General features: G+C 39.8%; 1 protein-coding gene across 2 annotated transcripts in view; it reads right to left on the reverse strand.

Annotated features, from left to right (window-relative positions):
* Positions 1–23078, reverse strand: part of NECAB1 (N-terminal EF-hand calcium binding protein 1) — a 167466-nt gene that overhangs the window by 6555 nt on the left and 137833 nt on the right. For both annotated transcript variants that reach the window (XM_004431156.3, XM_087447690.1), the window contains 4 exons: positions 20357–20433; positions 16236–16289; positions 8319–8431; positions 942–1019 (listed from right to left, as the gene is read on the reverse strand). In XM_004431156.3, the coding sequence (XP_004431213.1) occupies positions 942–1019; positions 8319–8431; positions 16236–16289; positions 20357–20433 (322 nt within the window). The remainder of the gene's footprint in view (positions 1–941; positions 1020–8318; positions 8432–16235; positions 16290–20356; positions 20434–23078) is intronic.

Consider the following 23078-nt stretch of genomic DNA (forward strand, 5'->3'; position numbering starts at 1 on the left):
AGAAATAAAAATCATCTATCTTACACTGTAGGCCTGGAAGCACAGAGTTGAAAAAGTTGCCTTTAAAGCTCCCTTCTGTGCCTGAAATTCTCTTGGTGTCGTTATGCATTATAGCACAAAGTGCCTTAAAATAGCCACAAAAATAAAATTTGTAGGTGAAGTACGTATCAACTAAATTTCCAAGTATTCTGTTACTTCCATTACTGTAGTTAACACCCTAAGTATGGGCTCACTGGAGAGCTATATTCTCTGTGCCATTTAAAACCAACTAGAATTATTTATATAATCTCAGAATAGCAAAAATTTCCTTCATCACATTTTTCTAATGATATATTTGTTATTATTTTAACTTCAAAGAAGTTGATTTGTTTTTTAACTTTATCGAGGAAAATTGACAAATATATATATTCAGTGTACAACGTGATGATTTGATATACACTGTAGAATGATTACCAAGAGACGTTAACTTGTTTTTTTCCCAGTGTCTTGAATTTCCCTTTTATTTGCAGTGTCTACATTTAGAAAAGTTAAGCTGTGCTGATCTTAACCATTATATATAGTTTTATTGTAAAATAAAGTAATAACTGCAGAGCTTATGAAAAATTAGGAAGTAAATTTTTTTCTCATCCTTCGTTGTCTGTGTCCTTTGTCCCCCCACCTCAGACACTCATGAGCCACATCTAAATCTTCTTACCAGAAGCATCGGTAAAATGGTAATATTTAAAGTGAGATCATCACCAAAAGTATTTGTGCTTCAAGAGAAAAGTGGTTTCTAATCCATGAAATAAATTCCTAAAAGTGTGGAATTTAAGAAAATGAGCAAATGGGACAGGTTTTAAGGTAAGGTAAAGGGAATGGAGCTTTTCCTACAAGCCCTAAAATTACATCATGTAATATTACTCCCTGGCAATTAAAAAAAAAAAGGCCTGCTCATAACTTACCTATTCCACACACTACTATTCTCCCAGAACTCATAAATCATATAGCGAGATTCATTTGAAAGCTTCTGTATAGAAATACTGAAATGAAGAAAAAAGGCATAATTAGCTACAGGAAATTGAAGACAAGAAAATTGAAAGTTTTGTCAAGAATTGATTACTTCAGTATCTCTGTTTGACATAATTTTTTAGTTTTCTGGTTTGCCATCATGAAGACTGTCTCAGTATATTATAGACATCACAAATATGATTTTTGTAATATTTCATTTATTTGTTCAAAAAGATTGAGTATCCGTTGTGCCCTGGTTCAGAAAAATGTGTGTTTGCCACTGCCCTTGCCCTCAAGTGTAGCTCTTTGGATTGATCCTGTCAGCCTCTAGAGCTCTTGCCAAATTCTTGGCCTTTACTCCTGTCCCTGGATTTACAGCTTCTGTTTGGGGTCCTGCTATAAGCCAGCTGAGCCACCTGGACCACACTGCTGCTACACAGCTGACTGCTAGTTTGCCCAAAGGTCTTCCTTCTTTCTCTTTGACACACACACACCTCTCACCTTTCTGTCCAGATCAAGTTTGAGAGTCCACATTCTGGCCAGAATTGTAGTTTTTTTTTTTAATTGCTTTTCCAATTTAGGGAAGACAAATGTGTTTCTTCTGGCTCTTTGATTAGCCTGAGAATGGCTAAAGCCTATATAGTATGTTTTGGAGGGGTGGTGGGCGGTGGTTGAAAAGACAAGTTGAGGCGAAGGCTGGATTTAATCCTGTAGCGGTGAGGAGCAATGAAGAACCACTGAAGGATTTAAAACAGGTACAGTGTCATGGTTTTAAAAGATCCTTCTGATGGCAGTGTGAGGTATCCTATGGAGAAAAGTAAAAAGCAGGAAGAAAAGCTAGAAAGGTGGTGAAATCACTTAGGTGAGTGATGAAGATCCAAATTAAGGTAGAAAGAAAGGAGGAGGGGACAGATTCATAAACTTAAGGGAGAGTGGGAGACCAGTATAAAGATGCCTTTAAAAAATTAATTCCACAAGTCTGGCTTGTTCAGCCTAATGTTTCACAATATATTCAGATTAGAAATCAAAATAAGAGGTTGGAAAAACAAAAAAGATATTGATTTATTAGAGAATAAAGAACACATACCAGTATAATAGTCAAGCCAAATGTAGATTTAGGATTTACCTAAGCGTGACCAGCAGGTGGTGGTAACTACACACAGAAATTTTAATACTTTTTTTCTTTAGCTCTTTGCCTGTAAATAGTTTAATGTTTTTCATAGAGTTGTTTATCTAGCTTGCTTCATTAAGGTATGATGTAGCAAATATTGTTAGCTTAATTTCAGATTGTGGGGAAAAGGTTTATAATAGAATCAAAGGAATTGAATAGAAAGTGAAATCAGAGATTTTCTAATCCCAGGAGGTCATGGATAGGCTTGGGGGGGGGGCGGGGGGGGGCGGGTTTCCTTGAAATCCAGAAATGAGCTGCAAATTAATGTGTGTATCTATTTTTTTCTAGGAAGAGAATCCATAGCTTCCATCATAGTCTTAAAAGGTCTGTAATCTCCAAACATAACCTGATAATGTAATGGACAAATTTTAATCCATGACTATTTTTAGGATAAAGTTTAAAATACTTAGGCTAGCATTTTAGGCTCTTCATGAACTGCCTTCTACAAACTAATTCATTTGTACAACTTATTACATTAAAAACCCACTTATCCTGCTACCTGAACTTTCCTTTTTCTAGACTACCTATAAGACTAAAAGAAAATCACAAAATTTTAGCATAATTCTCAAGTTTTTGAAGGACTGAAGAAGATATCACAGTGTGATAAGATAGTGGTTTGAAGTATGGCCTAACAGGCTTACCTTCATCCACCACTCACTAGCTTTGTCACCTTGGGCCTAGTACTTCCTCATCTGTAAAATGATGACAGTAGTACTATGGGGATTAAATAAGGGGTTGCACAAAGAATGCTTAGCCCAGTACTTCGGATATTGTGTGTGTGTTTAGCTCAACAGCTAAAAAGACAGTAGCATTTTCACTGGGTGAGTAGTGATGAAAGCTAAGCCTTATGGTGTCAAAGCTGAGAAGCATGACAGAAGTAAAAGGAACAGGAGGGAAAAGAAACTGAGGGAAAAACAGACATATCTATGAAAACAATGAGAGGCAGCAAGCCAATAATGATGCTGATAATCATAATTATATTCTTATATGCACTAATCACAGTGGTGATGATTGCTAACTGTTGTTCTGTTCCAGGCCCTGATCTACGCATTTCCCAGGGATGAAGTCATTTTACCTGCACAGTCACTCTGGGGGTCATGTGGCAGACACTGTCTGTTGCCTCCCCGACTGTCACTCCCCCTGTCTAACAGAGCCCTGCTGTCGCTCGTCTGCAGTATATCCACTGTACCAGTCAGTGCTGGCTGAGACAGTCATCACAGCCTCACTCCTTTCTGCTGGATACTTGTTTCCTAACCTCCCCTGGAGTCAGGAATAACCATGTGACTTGAATTGGGCCAATGAGATGCCAAGGGAAGTATGCCAGGAAGCAAGGGCTTCTGGGAAACGTTTGCATCCTTAGGCTCAGACATGAGAGGAAGGCTTGCTGGTATAGCTCCCTTTTTCTTTCTGACTGTAGGCCATCTGGCGAAGAGCCTGATGACAGAGCTGAGAGAGAGACCAGTGCAGAGAGTGCAGATTTTTGTCTCAAAGGGACATGGGTGAAAATGCTAACCAGAATTGTTCTACCAGACTGGATGCTTTTAGTTAAGGGTGAAACGGACCAATATATAGCAGTGACATTTAAGGACATTGCTATTTGAGACTGTACGATACAGATAATGATACATATGCAATGATGACACTGAGACAGCAAGAAAAGTTAATTATGAAGTAATTTTTAAAAATGTTTCTGTCAGCAATATTTCTGTTAAAAAGGCTTAGAGCTTGAATGATTAGCTTTCAATTATTGGCAAACGTAGAATCACGCAGCACACCTCTGAGCTGTTGCTATGTGACTCCACTGACCTAAACGCCTTCAGTCTTCCTCCTCGATGTGTTCATACTTCCTGTGACACAACACTCACTGGCTGCAGCGAGAGTTCTTTGGTTAAGCTGTCCCTGGATGCAGTCCTAAGAGCTTCAGCCTTGAGCTCCCAGAGACCTTGAATAGTTCCAGCAATTGGAAAATGTCAGTGAAATGGCTTCTATGGGAAAAGGGTTGGCTCAAGAACAGTTGGGGTTCAAGATCTTACCTAAGGCAACTGGCTCATCATGGAAAAAACTCTTCCTTCCTCTTGGCTTCCTCTTTTCCCTGCATGCCTTACCTTATCACAGAGCCTGACCACTGGAGAAAAGGCACAACAGGAGGGACAGTCCCCGCATTTCTCCACATCAAGGAGAAATTTATTTCATCTGTATAATTTAATTTCACTAATTTATTTCATCTATATAAAAATGCTGATAAATGATTCATGGCTCAGTGTGCCACAGGTACCATTAGTTCTTAAGGATTCTACTTTGGCCATGGTAAAAGTCTCAGGGTTGATGTTTATAATACAATGCCACATTCGTGCTGCCTAGGCCCATGGCATGGAGTTTAGAACACATACAACTTCTAAAATTTCATAGCTGAGAGTAACTTCAGAAATCATTTTATTCTACATAACAGCTGTGAAATTTTAGGCCATGAATACGGCGTTAATTGCTCACGAATGAGTATCCTGTTTTCCCAACTGGATTGTAAGATCATTCAAAGCAGAAACTATTCTCACCATTTCTGGTGTTAAGCATGGAGAACACACTGTGTACACCACATATATTCAGTTGGTACCTCTCCACACCAAGCACTGGGATTAATGAGCCTTCATAATTACAAAATAGCAAAAAGAGCATCAATGTGTGTGCGTGCAAGTGTGTGTGTGCGTGCACATATGTGCATGTGTGCAAGTGTGTGTGTTATACATGGGTCACAGAGTTGATCTGCTTGAGTTTTTCACTGACTACTCTGACAAAGCCTCTGTCAGCCCCCAAACCTGTGAGTCTCCTAGTCAAATACCTAGTCAAAGACCTCTCTAATTCAGTGGCCTGAATTTAAAAAAGTAAGACCTTGTAATTGAAATGGGAGGGATCTTGTCCATTCTACTCCTGGTTAACCACAGAAAAGTCTAGGAAACTCCAAGGATGACCAAATTTTGGCAAGAAAGATTAAACATGGGTTTTGGAGTCAGATAAACTTAAGCAAGTTGTTTAACCCATCTGAGCCTTTTCCTCCTAAACTGGATGTGATATACACCTCAGATGATTGCAGTCAAGATTAAACAAGAAAATGGATGCAAATGCCTAATCTAGGACATCCTTAATTTCTACTTTATTTTATGGCAGCATTTCCTGTCTAACCCAGGTGAGGCTGAGCCAAACATGACGGGAGAAGAAGAAACTGCAAAACTCTGATGATTCCTAGAGCCTTATTTCATCAGCCCAGCACTAGGCAGCTGTGCCGGTGCGGTGGAGCATGACTGATGGCATGGGTGACGTGATTATTCATCAGTTGACACAGAAAACTGAATCTGATTAACTGGTACAACTGAAGTTAGGCACACTGGCATAACGTGCATTCCACATATTTTCCATCCATGTGTGGAGATTCTCTGATGCTCATTCCATCTGATAAAGTCTACTTTTTGATAATTCCAGTAAAAGAAAGAAATCAGCTGAAAAATCAGCAATAAGAAGTGAGTGAAGAGGGGTCAGCCCGGTGGTGTAGTGGTTAAGTTTGCACACTCCGCCTCAGTGGCCCAGGGTTCACAGGTTCAGATCCAGGGCGTGGACCTACACACTGCTCATCAAGCCGTGCTGTAGCAGTATCCCACATACAAAATAGAGGAAGATGGGCACAGATGTTAGCTCAGAGCTAATCTTCCTCAAAAAAAAAAAAAAAATGAGTGAAGAGTCGTTAAAAAACAAAGCTGTCTTGCCAAGGAAAAGGAGAAGCTGAGAGTCTCAATTTATCTTACAGGAAAAATACTCTCCTTTCCTTTACGTCACAGCTGGAGCTGAGGGAGCGATTTTTTCCCCTGGTTATTGACAGAACAGAGATTGCGGCAGGCAACACAAATGTATTTACTCTCTTATCCTCACAGCCTGTTTCCCTCACCCTGGGCTGTTCTAGTAGCTTCAGGTCATTTTCCCAACATATATTAAAGCAATGTTTTTGAACCTTAAAGATAATCAAACTTTGTGCCATGTTTATAAATGTAAAAAATCTAAACTATCCCTGGAGATTGTGATACACCAAACCAGACTTTATCTTTTTTATATCATCACTAATCAAAAAAGAGTTTACTGAATATGATTTCACTCATATGTGTAATCTAAAAAACAAAACAAACAGAACAAAACAGAAGCAGACTCATAGAGACAGGAAACAAACTGGTAGTTACCAGAGTGGGGAGGGCTGGGGGGTGGGCAAGATAGGTGAAGGGGTTTAGGAGGCACAAACTCCCAGTTATAAATAAGTCATGGGGATGTAATGTATAGCATAGGGAATATAATCAATAATATTGTTATAGCTTTGTATGGTGACAGATGGTAACTAGACTCATCGTGGTGATCATTTTTGCAATGTATATAAATATTGAATAGCTGTGATGTACACCTGAAACTAATAGGATATTGTATGTCAATTATACTTCAATAAAAGTTTACTGAGCTCCACTTTCTGCACTTTACACTGTGGATGATATACATAGATTCTTTGTGCATTTTCTAAATATTCAGTTTTATTCTTAAATGAATAGACTTTTTAAAACTACATATGTTCTCACTTCAGCAAATCTCTCTTAAGGCACTGAATTAAAAGGACTAACATGGGACTTTGATTTGTGCCCTTCTGAGCCTGTTGTGAAGCAGAACAACAACAACAAAGGAAACACAGCATTTCCATTTCCTGTGTCCCTGTTAGAAAGGCACTCCTGGGAAGATCTCGAGCTGTCTGACATCAGTGACTCTCAGCAAGTCCTCTTATACTCTGGAGAGGAGGTCAGCCAGCCAGACAACGAGGAAGCCACAGTAAACGCACCACTGACCCCAGCTCACACTTCCTGGGCCTCTGTGGATGGGAGGCACTGTGCTGAGCCCTCAGTTAATCCTCACAACCATTTCATGAGGATCTTGATGAGGAAACTGAGGCTTAGAGCCAGTAAGGGTCTTTCCCCAAACCACAAATCTAATACAACAATCCCACGTTTAATTCCAGAGCCAGACTTCTTAGCTGGGGAAGTATTATGCTGAAATATGAATAAAATATAACTAATTACTGGGAGGAACACCAAAGCACTCAGAGACATGAAGTATGTGTTTCTGTGTGTGCATACACACATGCACACACACACGCATGCTAAAAAGCTTTCCCAAAGCAATATTTGAAGAGCATTATGATATGCAGTTTAAACAAGCTCCCAAGGTAGGGGTAGATTCGGTTGTGGCAGTTTTCCAGAAGCACGTGAGTCGGGCTGGGCTGTGGACTTGAGGTAGAGCACTGGCTGGCAGAGACCTGCAGCTGGGTACACATTTCTGGGAAGGAGGTGGCCAGGTCTAAGACACCGCTTACGCTGGAAAGGCAAACGTCAGCTGCGCATTGCTGAGGCACAGCGCTCAGTGACGGGGGCAAATGGCAGCAGCGCTACGGATTCCTGGGTCTGCTGGCAGGATAATCGTAGGGTCAGGATAAACATCTAGCATTTGATAAGACACTCATTACAAAGTTACTGCAGGTTTCTGATCAAGGGAATTCTATGATAATTGTTCTGGAAAATTATTCTAGTAGCTATTTATTGGACCACTTAAAGTGGAGAAACTGAAGATGAATAGTTAGTATATTTTAGTATAATAGAGATAACGAAGTCTGAGCTGGAGTGGCCATGGGAAGAACTTTTTTTTTTTTTTTAAATGACCAAGGTCTGCAATGAAGACGTCAGAGATGGTGCAATGTCATAATGGCTGAAATGGTTATTAGGCCACAGGGCTTGCTGCCAAGGGAGCAATCAGAGCTAGATGCACTGGAGTTGGGCCTCATCTACCACAGGTGATTTTAAATCAGGGTGTGGGTCTGCCTGGATGCAAAAGGGAGAATTTCAGTCCATTTGAAACTCCTTTTCTCATTCAAATTGTTCTCTCCATTTTATTTCCCTTGGTGCCCTAATGATCAAATCCACATGGAGTCTAAGGGTAAAGACAAAACACCCAGTTAAACTGGACAAAATGCATCTCCCAGAGGGCTGGAATGACCAGCATAACTTTATGTGTGGATTCTCAAACGCATCTTCCAGACCTACCCTCATCTACGGCGCATGCGCAGCGGCGCATGCACAGCAGCACTTACCGCAAGCACCCACTTTGGGAGGAAGCACTCTCCACGTAGTGTCTCAGAGCAAGCTGGAATTCCTCCAAGTCCTCTTCTACCACAGACATCTGACGCTGCACAAGCATGATGTGCTGCCAAGGAAGGGACGAGTGTTACTGTGCTGGCCGGCATGGAGCCTCCCTACGCCAACCCCCTACTGCCCGTCCCATCCCTCCTCACAAAGCAACCAACTCTCATCTAAAAATATCACCAAGAAAGCTAAGGCTAGTCTAAGTAATAATATTGTATAAAAGCTGTAATATAGGCAGGATATTTTCCTTGCCTCTAGCAACAGATGATAAAGTGTTCTTCACGATGACATGTTTCCCTTTTGAAAGCAGTGGTTCTCTGTTAGAATCACAGGGGAGGTTTTAAAATTGCATTTATATTAGAATCTTTGGGAGTGGGGTGCAGACACTTTATTTACAAAAACCTTCCCAAGTGCCTCTAATGTGCAGCGGTGTTGGGATCACTGACCTAGAGTCACCAAATCCTAAAGAGAAGTCCTACTGTGTCCAGCACACAGCTCCCGCTTCTCCTTGGATGTTTTGTGATATTAGACATATTGTGAATATCATTACAAACAACCACATTTCAAAAAATGTGTTCACTGATGCATTTCCAAAGGCACATGAACCATCACAGGGTTCTCAAACATATTAACCACACACAATAGGCCCCACTCAAAATCTCACAGCATTAAATGGAGCCTGCATTTAATGGACCACACTGGGTTGGATGCCAACTGCTCCTTGTAACTTGTAACAAATCCTACTACCATTATAGCACCACTAAAGATCTGCCTATGGGCTTCTCATGGTATTTGATCTCAAAATTAGTCCTTTCCTCATCAAGGGTTGGGAGTGAATCATAAAAATGCAAAAAAAAAAGGATTGAGGGGTGCATCATAAAAGTGCAAAACAACAACAACGTTAAGGACGATTTGGAAAATAACTTGCAAAACATTACTCAGCTATGTAGTGACAGAGCAACAATTAAGCCCCTGGTTTACTGTCTCCTATTCCAATGAGTTTCTCACTTCATGTGAATAGCTACCGTTCGTTGAATGTCAATTACATTGTAGGTATTGTTAGGCATTTTGTATATTCAACAAATGTTCCTACTTTGTGTTCCTACAGGTAAATACTAGGTGCTGGATTCTGGGTATACAGTAATGGATCAAAACAGAATTCTTATCTTCACAGGGTTTTAAAGAAATAAACAAGGCTGGTAAACTATGTCTAAGGAGTAATTTTAGGTATGATTACTAGCACATGAAACTGACTATATGTAAATTGATCACAATTCTACTAAATTTTTGATGGGACTGTATTGCCAAATAAATCTTGATCTCAGACTTAAAATCCTTTGACTGTTTATTGCTTAAAATAATGTTTAGGCCTCCAAACTCACATGGGCAGGAAGCAAGCTGTAAATACTGCATAATCCCCAAGAAAGGTAATATTCTCCAATGGGCTGTTTCAGACGTGGTCATGGAGGATAACGCACTCTCAAAAGAACAACAACGGACAACAGATTTCCTCCCAAAATGGAGATCCCACGTCTAATCACGGAACTTCCTTCATTGACAATACCTTCCCAGCATGAATCCATTTTTGCAATGAACCAGTAGATGCTGTGTTTCCTAGGCATCCCTTTTCTGAATGGCAGTTTTTATGGCATTTATCCTGGCCCAGTTTTATCACTAATATTTTATCGGGGGGGGGCAGTAGAGATAACTTACCTCTTTTTTATTCATAAGTGTGTCAGACCTCAAGGGACTACATCCTAACCCTACACAGAAGACTGACCATCATTCAGGGATGCTGGATTTTGAGATAGAAGCAGTACTGGAAGAGACTTTGGGTGGTCTCCCTTGTGAAGGGGTCTGTGAGTATGTGCTATATATATGAAAAGAAGGATGCAAATAAATATCTGATGACCAGAAGGTAGACTGTGGCAGAGATTCCAAGCTGTTCATCAAAATCCAATTCTTTCTTCTTTCTAGGTACACAGCTAGACTACATATTCCATCATCCTTTGCAGTTAGGTGGAGCCAGCTAATGAGTTCTCACCAAGAGAACATGAGCAGAAGTGCTGTGTACTGCTTTTGAGAGAAGACTTTCAAGAAGGATGTGAGCCTCCTCCACATCCTTTCCATTTCCTGTTGGTAGGATGAAGACGTGCCTTAGGAATGGCAGAGCCACAGATGAGAGGAGTCCACGTCCCTGAATCATTGTGTAGATAGTTTACTGGGCAAGGAACAAACTTTTTATTATGTTGAAATCATTTTACATTTTGGATCTATTTGTCTCCATAGCCCAGCCACCCTAATGAGTTCAGTAATTTTAATTGAGCTTTTTTTATTTCCCTTCAGGATCAGGGATCAAGAATCAGTAGATACAAGTCTAAAATTATCTCCTAAGGTCATGTAATGAACAGCCAGCCTGCTGTATGACTCTCCCAGGCACTGGTTTTAATATCAATAACTAAGAGTTAAAGTAAATCTCTCCCAAAATAATTGCAGACGTGTCCTTTTGACAGAAATCTGCAGGGACTTCTTGATCAGGTATCTGTGGTTAACAATGACTCAGATGATTCTCATGGGCTTTCCTAAAGAGATATATAAATATATCCACTTGTTCCACCATAATTCTTTTAGTCCGAAGGCAATTCTTATGTGATCCTGTGGGGTGTATTGCAAATATGACCAGAACCCTTCACTACTTCCTGAACGCATGCCCTTTGAAGTGTGACTTTTCAGTTTCTTCCATCAAGACATGGATTTTATTTCCCATTCCCTTGGATCTGGGCTGGCCTGCTAACTTGCTTTGGCCAACAGAATGTGGCAGAAGTGACAGTGTGTCTGTTGCAAGTTTAAACCCCAAGAGGCCTGTAAGTTTCCCCTCTTTCTCTTGGATCCCTGAGATTGTCATGTGAACAAGCCCTGATGAAGCAGAGGTCAGCAAACTTCTTATGTAAATAAGAAGACAATAAATATTTTAGGCTTTGCAGGCCATATAGTTCCTGTCACAACTACTCAACTCTCCTGTTCTGGTGTGAGAGCAGCCATAGACAATAACTAAACAGGTGTGGCTGTGTTCCAATAAAGCTTTATATATAAAAATAGTCAGTGGGCTGTAGTTAGCCAGCCTCTGTGCTGGAGGATTAAAGAGCACAGAGAACAGAGCTGAGTCAGTGAGTCATGCCAGCCAAGATCAGCAAAGACGGCATGCGGCTGACCACAGATGCCTAGAGGAGGCCAGCTGAGACCGTAAGAGCCACCCAATTGATCCCACCCCAAAATGCCTTCCTGCAGAATTGTGGTTGAAACCACTCAATTTGGGGTGGTTTGTTATATAGCAATAGCTAATTGATTCACTCACTTATATACATGGATGTGAATATGATTTGGAAAAATTAAATTTACTTTGCAACCCAAACAAGGCATGTCTTTTTTCTCCTTTCCTCAGACGTTTACACAGAAATCAATTTATGAGGCCCAGACAACCTGCCCACGTCTTTTGACTATTGTGACAAGTGGAGCTTTTTAAATCTTGGTTAATTTGAGGTAAACTTTCTGAGGTCCAAAGAAAATCCTTAAATTTTCTATGCTGGTGAGGTCAAGCTGTGGGATGTGGGGTATGGAGACGTGGGGAAAGAGTCCTAATATCTTCATGATATTTCTATACGTCTCTTGTGTCAAGTACACAGCCTGCAATCCTTACCGAAATCTGAGATCCTATGGCGAGAACAGACCGTTCTCTCATGGTGCAGTGGAGTAGTGTCCATCTTTGTTCCTTTGCTGCGGGAGCGGGAGTGCAGCTTTATCACCTACCTTACATGGATTTTGTTACAATGGAACTATAGTGGAATATTCGGGGCTTCTAGGGCTGACAGGCACAGTCTAAGTATGAAGGGTTAATCCAAGTTTACAGAAGAGTATTTGCCAGTGACATTAGGTTATAGCTGCATGTGCCTTTCATTCTTTGGATTTTTTTATTCCAAAAAATTTCAGTTTTAATCACTGGAGACAGAGAAATGTTTTAAATGCGACTAATTTGTTTCACGTTGTCTGGCTCTGCTTGCTCCATTCACAATTGTGTTCCAAGCACGTCTCCAGAAACGTCACAGCCTTTCTTGTGTGCTCTCACTGAATCTCTTAACAGCTACTGCAAAACAAGACTGTGTTTTGGTAGTCCCGGACATAGTTGTGGGCAATAACCCCCAAAACATATAAGATTGTATGGCAGGGGCTGATTTACCTCACAAAACATTCTTCACAGGTTTGATGAGGGGACACAGGCAGAAAAACATGTTATATTTGTAAACTCCTTGTATGATAAGCTATTCTAGTGTACACAATAATATGCTCAAGAAAAGTCAGTTTTTGAGAAGCACCAGAAGGTGAACAAAGTTTGTTTGAAATTACACTGACTTTTTAAAAACTGCTTTTGAATGTAGAAAATATCTGGAAAATGATCATCTTTTTCCAATAGTCGTTTGAGAAAACGTGCCACACAAAGCAAACAATGGCACTGGGCAGAAAGGATTCAGGTGGAGCGATTCCCTTCAAAAATCATATTGACCTTTCTGGGGCCAGCCAGTGGTGCAAGCAGTTAAGTGCGCGCACTCTGCTGCGGCGGCCCGGGGTTCACAGGCCCGGATCCTGGGCACGCACCAACGCGCTGCTGGTCAAGCCATGCTGTGGTGGCGTCCCATATAAATTAGAGGAAGATGGGCACGGATGTTAGCTCAGGGCTAATCTTCCTTAGCCAAAAAAATAAAAATCATATTCACTTTTCAATGATTCATACCCAATTCTTAGTACTTGATAGCTAGAAGATAATAAATGGTCCCCAAATTTTCAATGAGTCATAAAGTCATGGTCTTGGACTTCAGATCTGGGTTTATCCCTGATGTACATTTATTTCCTAGTATAGCAAGAATAAAACTGTGAATTCCTAAACTTGCTCTCTGTATGACATGCTTGCTATAAGTCATTTGGAACATTTTAATATTCCTATGTAGCACCTTAGTGTTCTTTTAGTGCAATGTTAGAACTCAATGTTGTAAAAGATATATAAATATTATTTTTTAAAACTCCTACTTATTCTTTTTTATTTCATCTTAAATATTGTGTTGTTCTGGAAGCATTTCTTGGCCTCCTAAATTAGGCTGTATTCTCTTGCTGTGCAAATCTATACTTTCCCATAATAATCCTCATCACATTTTATTGTAGATCCTTGTTTAATTGCCTGTGTTTCTTTCTGGTCTGTCTTCTAGCCTATAACAGTCACCACCTTATCTCCAGACCCTCCCGCAAGGCCTGACACATAGTTGGTGATCAAGTTATTTGTGGAACAAACAAGATGCTTTTGCTTTTAGCTACTGACTATTCTTAAAATCCTTTAACAAATCTTGTTACACACTGTTCATTCCAGAAAGGACGTGAGGGGTCCTGAAAACCCTCGAGCACGGCGTCACTGGCAGGTGCTCTTTCAGCTCTCTGCATCGTCTTGTCCTCTTTCCTTTGTTCTTTCTCCACGAAGAGCAAGAGGTGTTGACTTAAAAGAACTGGCTTCACTTTTACTCCCTATGTGGCCTTGAGCAAGTTACTCACTCTTTCTCATCTTAAGTCTTCTGATATATAAAATTGGAATAGTGGGAGGATTAAATGGAACAGTGTATGTACAGATCTTGCCCAGGATAGATACTCAATAAACGTTACTTCTCTTACTCCAGGCTGAGAAAAAAAATGGACTTAAAAAAATAAATCATATCCTAGACTCATTGTTATGTAATGGCTCATACCCAAAAAACTAGATACGGCAGCTGCTAGGGTTCAGGACTTTCGCTGTGCGCATAAATAAGCCTACCCGATAATCTGCTCTGTTCCATGTGGGAAATCGCATGAGACGGAGCCCTCCACTAGCTCACAACCTCGCTAGCAAACCGCAACTCGACTTCAGCGCTCAGAAGTGCAGCAGACACCAGAGCCGCAGCATGGCAGTGAGGGGAAGAGAGTGGGCTCAGCGGTGGTGTTGAAACCTCGCTGCCCCTTCACTTCTTCCTCTGGAAGATGCGGCGAATAACAGCGCCACTTCCTGAGGCTAATGTGACAGCAAATGAATTATGTGTGTGTGTGTGGCACAACACTGGGCACACAGCAAAGGCTCAGTAATGATCAGCTTTTGAAAAAGAAACAAAAATTTATTCTTTGCTTTCTGATGCGAAATTTATTTTTCAAAGTTCTCACGTATTCACTAATGGTAAAGGAAAATACCTCTCTAGTCAATGAGTTCTAAAGACCTGGTTTTGGTCACCAGGACAAATCACTGAACCATAGTAACATACAATTATGAGTGCTAGCTGTGAAATAACAGTGAAAAATTGTTTTGATCATTCTGAACGCAGAGGTTTTACAGGAAGTGACAGTAATGCACGTACTAATGAAAAAATACAACTTTTAATGCCAAGTATTTTACCGCTATTTCTGAAAAAACAAACCAGTGCAAACTATCACTATATGCGTGTTCCCAAAGAGCATATTTATTTTACCTTTACACATAGTTGAAAATAGTTAAGAAATATCCTTCCCAGCTTTTAAATAATATTGACTACCGAACCACCTGTCCTAGTCCCATTTGTTTTTTAAGTACTTCCATGCCCTGTTGAATTAGTGATGCTGTGTGAGTGTGGGACTGCACAGACCTGCTGTTCCCAGTAGGTGTGCTCAACGACCCTCTCTCCTCTCGGCTTTCCACCAAAATCCACTACTTTAAAACTCTGGGTGCCTGATGAATTAAAAGACCTCATTCCTGTCTTTAAAAGCACTGAACGTGTAATGAAAATATAGCTTATATCTGGGGAATGTGTCCATATCTATAGGGATTCTAATCATAACAGCTACTATTAAACTTTTCTGAGAAACCTCAAAGCTTCCTCTATGAAGACTCCCTTTGTACTGTGAGTCTGGACAGACGGACAGGAGCTGACCCACAGGTGAGTCTCACCTTCTATCACATAGGCAGTGCCGGTGGAGTAAATGCACAGTGCAGAGGTGAAAGGTATTTCCTATCTTTGTTTTGCGTAAATGTGACTGACTCTACAAGATCTACACACTATATAGTACATTTAAGGTATCAGTGATTTTCTGTGGGTACCCAAGATTTTAAAATCCAAATTTCCACTAAATGTAAATGCAAGCATCCAATTTCCCAAAATAGACTGTGCTATAAATATGTGCCTCAAAATAAAGTAAAATAATAAAGCATGGTATGTGTTGCTTTTCAATTAGTTAATTTATTCAGTAACTTTTTGCATTTAACGTACCTATCAGGATCACTTTGTCCATTTTCTTTCAGTCTCTGTAAGTTGCCACCACTCTGGCTGGACATCTTTTCCCTATGTGCATAAATGTTCCCTTTTCTCTAAACATCAATTTTTTCTTTGAAAAATGATTTCTGAGCATCTACAGTGTGCTTGGCCCTGGGCTGAATGCTGGAAATATAATAACAAATAGGACCAAGTTTCAGCTCAGGTGTAGCACTCAGCCTAGCAGAGTTTACAAAATGTGTTTATGACACAAATTTGAATGTTGCCCTTCTCTGCCAGTCATATTCATTCAATTATCTAAGAACCCATTGATTTATACATGCATAAAATCTTCATTTTGCACATATTACATGCCAAGTGCTTTCACAAAAACTCTGAGGTAGGCATTAGGTTTCCACAAAGCACAATTTAGAAGATACTACTTGGCATACAAAATGAAATATGCCCATGTATTACTTACTTTTTGAAATTTTCACTAAGACAGTAACTAATTTTGAAGAAATTAAATCGTTTTCAAAGTACCTATTTCTAAAATTTTGACCTAGAAAAAGTACTTACAGATTTAGTATTCCCTTCAATAACTTCTTCTTCCAGAGGTTCAAGTTTGAGATCCTTCAGTTAGAGGAAAAAATGAGGGGAAAACCAGAAACTAGTTAATTAAAAGAAACACCATATATTTGAATGGTAGCTCTTTTATGGCTAGTATTGAACCAAAAGAACCTCATTATCTGAAAGGAGATGAAGTACGTCTGATTTTTTTAATTGAGCTGTTCCAATAAAGACTTTTACCCATTGTATCGACTGTAAGGAGCCATTTCAGATGTGTTCAACTTGTTATTACTTTAAGTTTACTTCACTGATGCCATTAAAAGAGAACAAAGCAGACAGAAGATTCATTAAAGCAGAGAAGGAAAGGATAGGACAGTAAAAAGAAAAAGTTAGGATGACCAGGCTGATTTCTTTTGCTGTGAGTTTTGCCACATTTCTTGGGAGATCATGATAGTCATTAGTGCTACTGCAATAATACATTTATGCTCTAGTGATAATATTGCTTTATTAAAAACTGAATTAAAAGGCAAATGAAAACATTATTGATATTTGCTAAAAATGAAGGGCTGCTAAAAAGACCCGAGAATTTTCTGTGATGATCAACGGATAATGCTAATGTCCCAGTGAAACCAAGCAGATAATCTGAGGACTTCATTCTGAGACTATATATCCTAGCATAGCTGCTAAGTGAGGATTATGCACAGTAATTCCTTCAAATAGATAAGAAATAAATTGAAAGTTGTAGAAACCCAGACTGTCTGAAATAACATAAGCCTATTAATAACAGAGCTATGTAACTCGAGCTATGCTGTTCTTTTGCGGTGGAACTTGCAGTAAGTTATTTAATGTCTCTGGGATTCACTTTTACTGTTTCCTCTGCCTTAAATTCTCTATCTCTAGGTCTTCATCTAGCTGGCTCCTTCTTGTCTTTCACATCTCAACTCAAATATCATCTCCTTAAAGCGACCTTCCCAGATCACCCACTTTAAGTATCCACCGCCCCCCCCATCTCTATCATATTGCCCTACTTTTTCTACATGGCACTTTACATTATCTGAAATTACTTTGTTTCATGGATTTGTTTACTTGGTTTTTGTCTGTCTGTCCAGAGACCCAGGGCCTTATCTGTTTTGATCACTGCTGTATTCCCACTGCCAGAATAGTACCTGGCATAAAGCAGACACTCAATAAATGTTAGTTGAATAACTGAATGGCTGAATGAATGCCCCATCTAAATCAGAGCTCTTCTGTGAAGGCAAACTTATATAATGCATATAGATGTGAACTGAATCTTAAAAAGTATTCTATAGACAGAAACTGTAACAACAGTGATCTCTTTGACTGCCTTTCCCTAACAACTCAAGTACACTTGTCACTTCTACCTTCTTTGATCTAAGGTTAGAAAAACGTAAAACAAGTTGGATGAGTGCAACACCCTTCATGACACCCCGTCAAATGAGGATACCCTGTGATCTGGTGACACACTCAGGACTTCATGAAAACTGAAGAGGTTTGGGGGTGGTTGTTTTGTTAAACATTAAAGGTGTTTTCTGTGGAGTTCAAGCAAAACATGAGATATAATCTCAATTGATCCCCATAAATACTCACAGAGGCTGAAATGGCAAGAAGGAATGCCTGAAGAAACTTGCAGAAATCTCGTGTTATTTTTCCCCCACAGGAATGGTATTGGGCTTGGTTTACAGCGCAGGGAAGATTTATTGTAAGTACTTAGTGGAGAGAAAAGATAATGCGTGTTCCACCACAGGTACGCCTGCTTCTAATGGGGAGATCAAACCTGGTGCCCACAACCGCAGGAGACAAGACAGTCAGCAGTGAAATGACACGCACTTAGCTACTGTTGGGCAATTGGGTAGTTTTTCTCTAAAAATCTAATTCAGCACAGTATAGAATAAGTCATAGAAGAAAACTGAACTTGCACTGCTTCTCCACTCATTAAAACAGATCATGCTGAGCCCCACACAGCTGGAGCCCCATGCTGAAGACCGTCCCATTGTACATTTAGTAAACCTCTCAGACACTGTCCTCAAAATGAAACCCTTTCATAGAAACAAAAGGAGAAAAAAGTCTAGGAAAGAAGGGCGTGACAATATTTTGATTTAAAGTTGGAAAAAAGGTATAACCTAAGTTTGAGCTATTCCTTTAAAAATAACTGTGTAAATTTAAGACACCAAATAAAGACAGATTTTCCCAGAACTTTGAAGCCATTTTTAAAAATAGTTATTTATGTTCTTTAAATGAACCCAAACTTATTTAACAACTGAATCCTTATGTTTTAACAAGGTTTTGTTTTCAAATAGGGTCCTGGATTTCCAGACCTTTCACCATTGAAAAATTAATTTTCAGAGCCACTATTTTTCCAATGAATCTTTTTAGTCTCAGCTCACATATCAATTAATAAAATTAGAAAGGAGGAAAGTTGATTTGCAGCAAGCTCTTCGTTTAGGTTATTTGCCCCAGTAAGTGGTCAATGTAAATTTAATAAATGATGATGTGGTGGCAGATGGACTGGAACTCTCCAAGGCTGCTTCCCCTGGACTTGGTTCCTTGTACAGAATCTTCTTTTTCAGAGACCTTACCCATCCTCAAGACTTGAGGTTTCACCTTTGTGGAGATGGCTGTTAAGACCTTGATCTGTTGGCTGACTTCTTGCCTACTGACGTCTGACTGGTATTACTGCCTAGACGTCCTATTGTATCCTTGAAATTAACACACCTAAGAAACAGGCCACCTTCTCACCTCACCAATTCTCTCTCCTTTGTCCCTCCCTTTTCTGCTAATGGTCTAACTGTCTCAGACACTCAGGCTCAAATCCTCAGACTCCTATTTGAGATTTCCCCTGTGGCTCCCATATCCTTCCAGAAAACTCTCTTTTTGGTTAAAGAGGTGATTTCTGTTGCTTGCAATCAAAATTCCTAATTGTCATCAATTTTAAGGGCCAACTTAAGCCCTTCCTGACACACAAGGTATCTTCCCAAGCACCCCAGCTCATTGTAATCATTCCCTCAGGTGAGCACCTGTCAATTTTAGCATCTGCTCCACTCCCTCAGCATCTCTCAGTCAGTCAGCAAGTATTTACTGACAATACGTATGAACCTGGTTCTGTGCTACCACACACACAAAAAATCTGTTAATTCATGGTTTTTGGAATATAGCTTATTTTATAAGGTAACTGTGGGTTCTTCAAAGTCAGTAACTCTGTCTCAAACATAAATGTTCTTTCTTGGTGCTTGGCATGCACAGAAAACTCACATTCTTAATGATTGCCAAAGGCTGCATCTTCCATCAAAGCTGTTTAAAGGGAATACGACTACAATATCAGGACTATTCGGTACTAATTGAATTAGTCAATAAAAATACAATAATTGGAAACAAAATATAGTTCTGAAGAGTTCTTCATCACATCCTAACTTGCTTGCTAACTGGGTAGTTTTAATGCAAAAAATCATCAGTTAATATGCTAATTTCTAGAAGTCGAGTATATAATCTCATCTTTTAGTATATCACACAGCTATTTCCCTGAATCACTTTATTTTTTTTATAATTTTATTTACTTTTTTCCCCCAAAGCCCCAGTAGATAGTTGTATGTCATAGTTGCACATCCTTCTAGTTTCTGTATGTGGGATGCGGCCTCAGCATGGCCGGACAAGTGGTGCATCGGTGCGCGCCCGGGATCCAAACCCGGGCTGCTAGCAGCAGAGCGTGTGCACTTAACCGCTAAGCCATGGGGCTGGCCCACCCCTGAATCACTTTAAAACATTCCCAAGACATCAACCAGGTTATCCCTAACAGCTGGCGCCTGCATCCTTCAAGCACACTGCTACCCACATCACTGAGAACCTAAGAGGCAATGCTGTAGATCTATTTAACTTTCAACCCTACGTCCTGTTTTAAATATAACTAGGGGTAGGGGTGGGAGGAATGAGAATTAACATGAGCTTCTATATTTAACAAAAAACTCAAATAATTACCAAGCAGCCATTCATAGCATCACTGGGATCCTGGCTGTTATTCTATTCATGTTGCAGCCATGCATATTGGGGCAATGAAAAATAATGGGTGAGAATCCACTGAAAAGTGAGAGAGAGAAGAAAGAAAAGGAAGCACGCACCTTCTTTTCCAGTCTATCAATTAGTTTCTGGAGTCTGTTTATCTGGGTCATCCACTGATTATCTTCTTCTAACAACCCTTGAGGGGAAAATCATGAGAAAAATATGTTAAATTCTAGACAGAGCAAGAATGCTTTGGTATCTCAGAGCTTTCCGTTTGCCCTGAAGGAAGAACACAGTGTCACTGAAGTCAACACATTTTTAAAAAATATATTTACATGAGTGCTTTCTAAGTTATTGATTTCCCTAGATCCATGCACCCCAGTGGGTTCATTTGCACAAGTCTGTTCTTTTATGTTGTTGCCTGTACTGGCCTTTCAAAAGAACACATCCTGCTGAGCCATTTTCACCACCCCATAAGGTGGTTGATTTTTCTTTAGAAAAAAGGAAAGCATCAATCAATAATTCTAAACTCACTTCTAGGGCAGTGGCAGGGAAATCACAGCCCTGACCACAACAAGGTACAGATTGTTACAATCAAAGAGAAGTATGGGCAAGGTAGCTGGTGTCTCCTTTCCCAGAGACTAGCCTGAGTATACGTGGACACTGTGGTCATGGCACAGTGGGGAAGAGAGCAGACTCTGGAGCCTGCAGATCTGGGTCAAATCACTTGACTCCTCCGGCCTCGGTATTCTCATTTTTAAGATGGGAATAATAATATCACCAGCCTCATAGTCATTGTGAGGATTAAATTAGAATATACATGTATATGCACATGTGTATACATACATACATATATGTATGCATATATGTATGTAGTGTATGTATGTACATGTATACACACATACACACACACATATATATCTGTGTGCACCGATGCACCACTTGTCCGGCCATGCTGAGGCCGCATCCCACATACGGAAACTAGAAGGATGCACACCAGATTAAACATTTTACAAGTTCTGCTGCGATTATTGTTGCTGTTATTATCATGCAAAGGTGCAAAAGGAAGAGTGGTGGTCTGGGCCCCCTGCACAAACTCCTAGCATCCTTGTGCATCCTCACTGCAGTTTGCTCAAAACATTTTCACAGGCATTTGCTGAAGCAATATTATTTAATATTTCTTGATAGGAGTATGTGATTGAATTCAAAACTATAAAGCCTATTTCAGCATTGAATGTTAGGAAGATAAAACCTAAATTATAAATGGGTAGTACTTTACATTAGAATTCACTTCTCTATAAGCCTTCTCGGGTGAATCGCCCCTCAAAGCCCACCAAATAAATTATGATGCAAAAATAAGCAGTAGCATTGCCACAAAGTAGTGGCTACAAAAAATCAGAATAAGGGTGCTCTATAATAGAAAATATTATAAATGCATAAACGAAGTTTATGTTTATTTTTTAATTCACAAATTAGTTAACACATTTCCATTCTGGGTTGTTCCTAGAAGAATTTAAGGTGGCTGTCACAGCAAAGTCCCTTAGAAGGACAAAACTCTGTTTTCTAAATGGCTAAAGTGAGAAGAACAATCTATGTTTTGGCTCGGGAACCTAGTATTGTCATTTCTAGCCACATATGGTAGATTGTATTACTGTTCCCAATTCTTCACTTTCTTCCTGTTATAGAATTATATGTATACAGCCTTTGCCTCACAACTTTCCAGTGTCTCCTACCGCAATGGGTGGAGAACATTTCCCCACCATTGTTACTGGGTATGGCATGTGACTCATTTGGCCAATGGGGAGTTAGCAGATAAGATGCACAGAGTGGTTTTAAATGAGCTATGTGATTTGTCCCAGCTGCTTGTACTTCTGACACCCACCAGGAGAAGAAACTGCTCCAAGTAGTCACTGATCCCAGGAAGCTACATGAGGAGCAGAGCCGAAGCCAACCTACAGCCTGGAGCCATGTCCAGCTGACAGCACCCGAATCAAAATCAAGAATAGACCCATGAGAGAGAAGAACCCAGATATTTGCACTTGCAGTCACTGAGATTGGGGCTGTTTGTTCCACAATAAAAATGGACCAATCATCCCCATGACCTTGGACAAATCACTTCACTTTCTGGAGAAATGGAGCATCTATGTTATAAGATGGTAGGATAAAATATGACAGTGTTCAAGAAAGCACTCTGAAATCTTTCAAATACAGTCTGTGTAAATATAGGCTATAGTTAGGACTTTGATTTTCTGAAATGTTAGATATTTAAAGATTCATTTGTGTTAAAATGACATGCTGAAGTGATATGTGTATATACATATATATGCACATATACATACACACTTATGCATATATATGCTTTATAAAAATTACTCTGATATTTAGCAACGTGAGTTTGCATATTTCAAAGTGATTTTAAAGTAATTATTATAAATGACACTGTCAAAATGTAATAACCTAACAATTATTATTAAGGTTTTAGTCCAATAAATCTTATATTACATTATACACTTCAAAAACACCAGCTGTGACTTTAATCCTATCACGAAAGGAGACAAGGAACCTTTTCCTAAAATGAATTAAGAGTATGCTTAGGTAGGCCTGGGATCTAAGAGCATATTAGGGTGCAGACTAAAGGGGATCTCTGCTCGAAGACGGTGGGGATTTCCATAGGTCTCAAGTCTTTCATGTATTAGGTGACCGAGCCACCTTCTTCCCTACCCACCAGCTCTCTGTGTACGGCCCAGGCACACTTGCTGGGATTCGGACAGAGCTGATGGGGAGGAATCAGCACTCCAGTTCTTAATACCTTAGACTCTTTGCCACTGTGGTTTCAGATAA

The sequence above is a fragment of the Ceratotherium simum genome, chromosome 23, assembly GCF_057802395.1.
Source record: "Ceratotherium simum simum isolate JZ-2026a chromosome 23, ASM5780239v1, whole genome shotgun sequence".
Taxonomy (NCBI): Eukaryota; Metazoa; Chordata; class Mammalia; order Perissodactyla; family Rhinocerotidae; genus Ceratotherium; species Ceratotherium simum.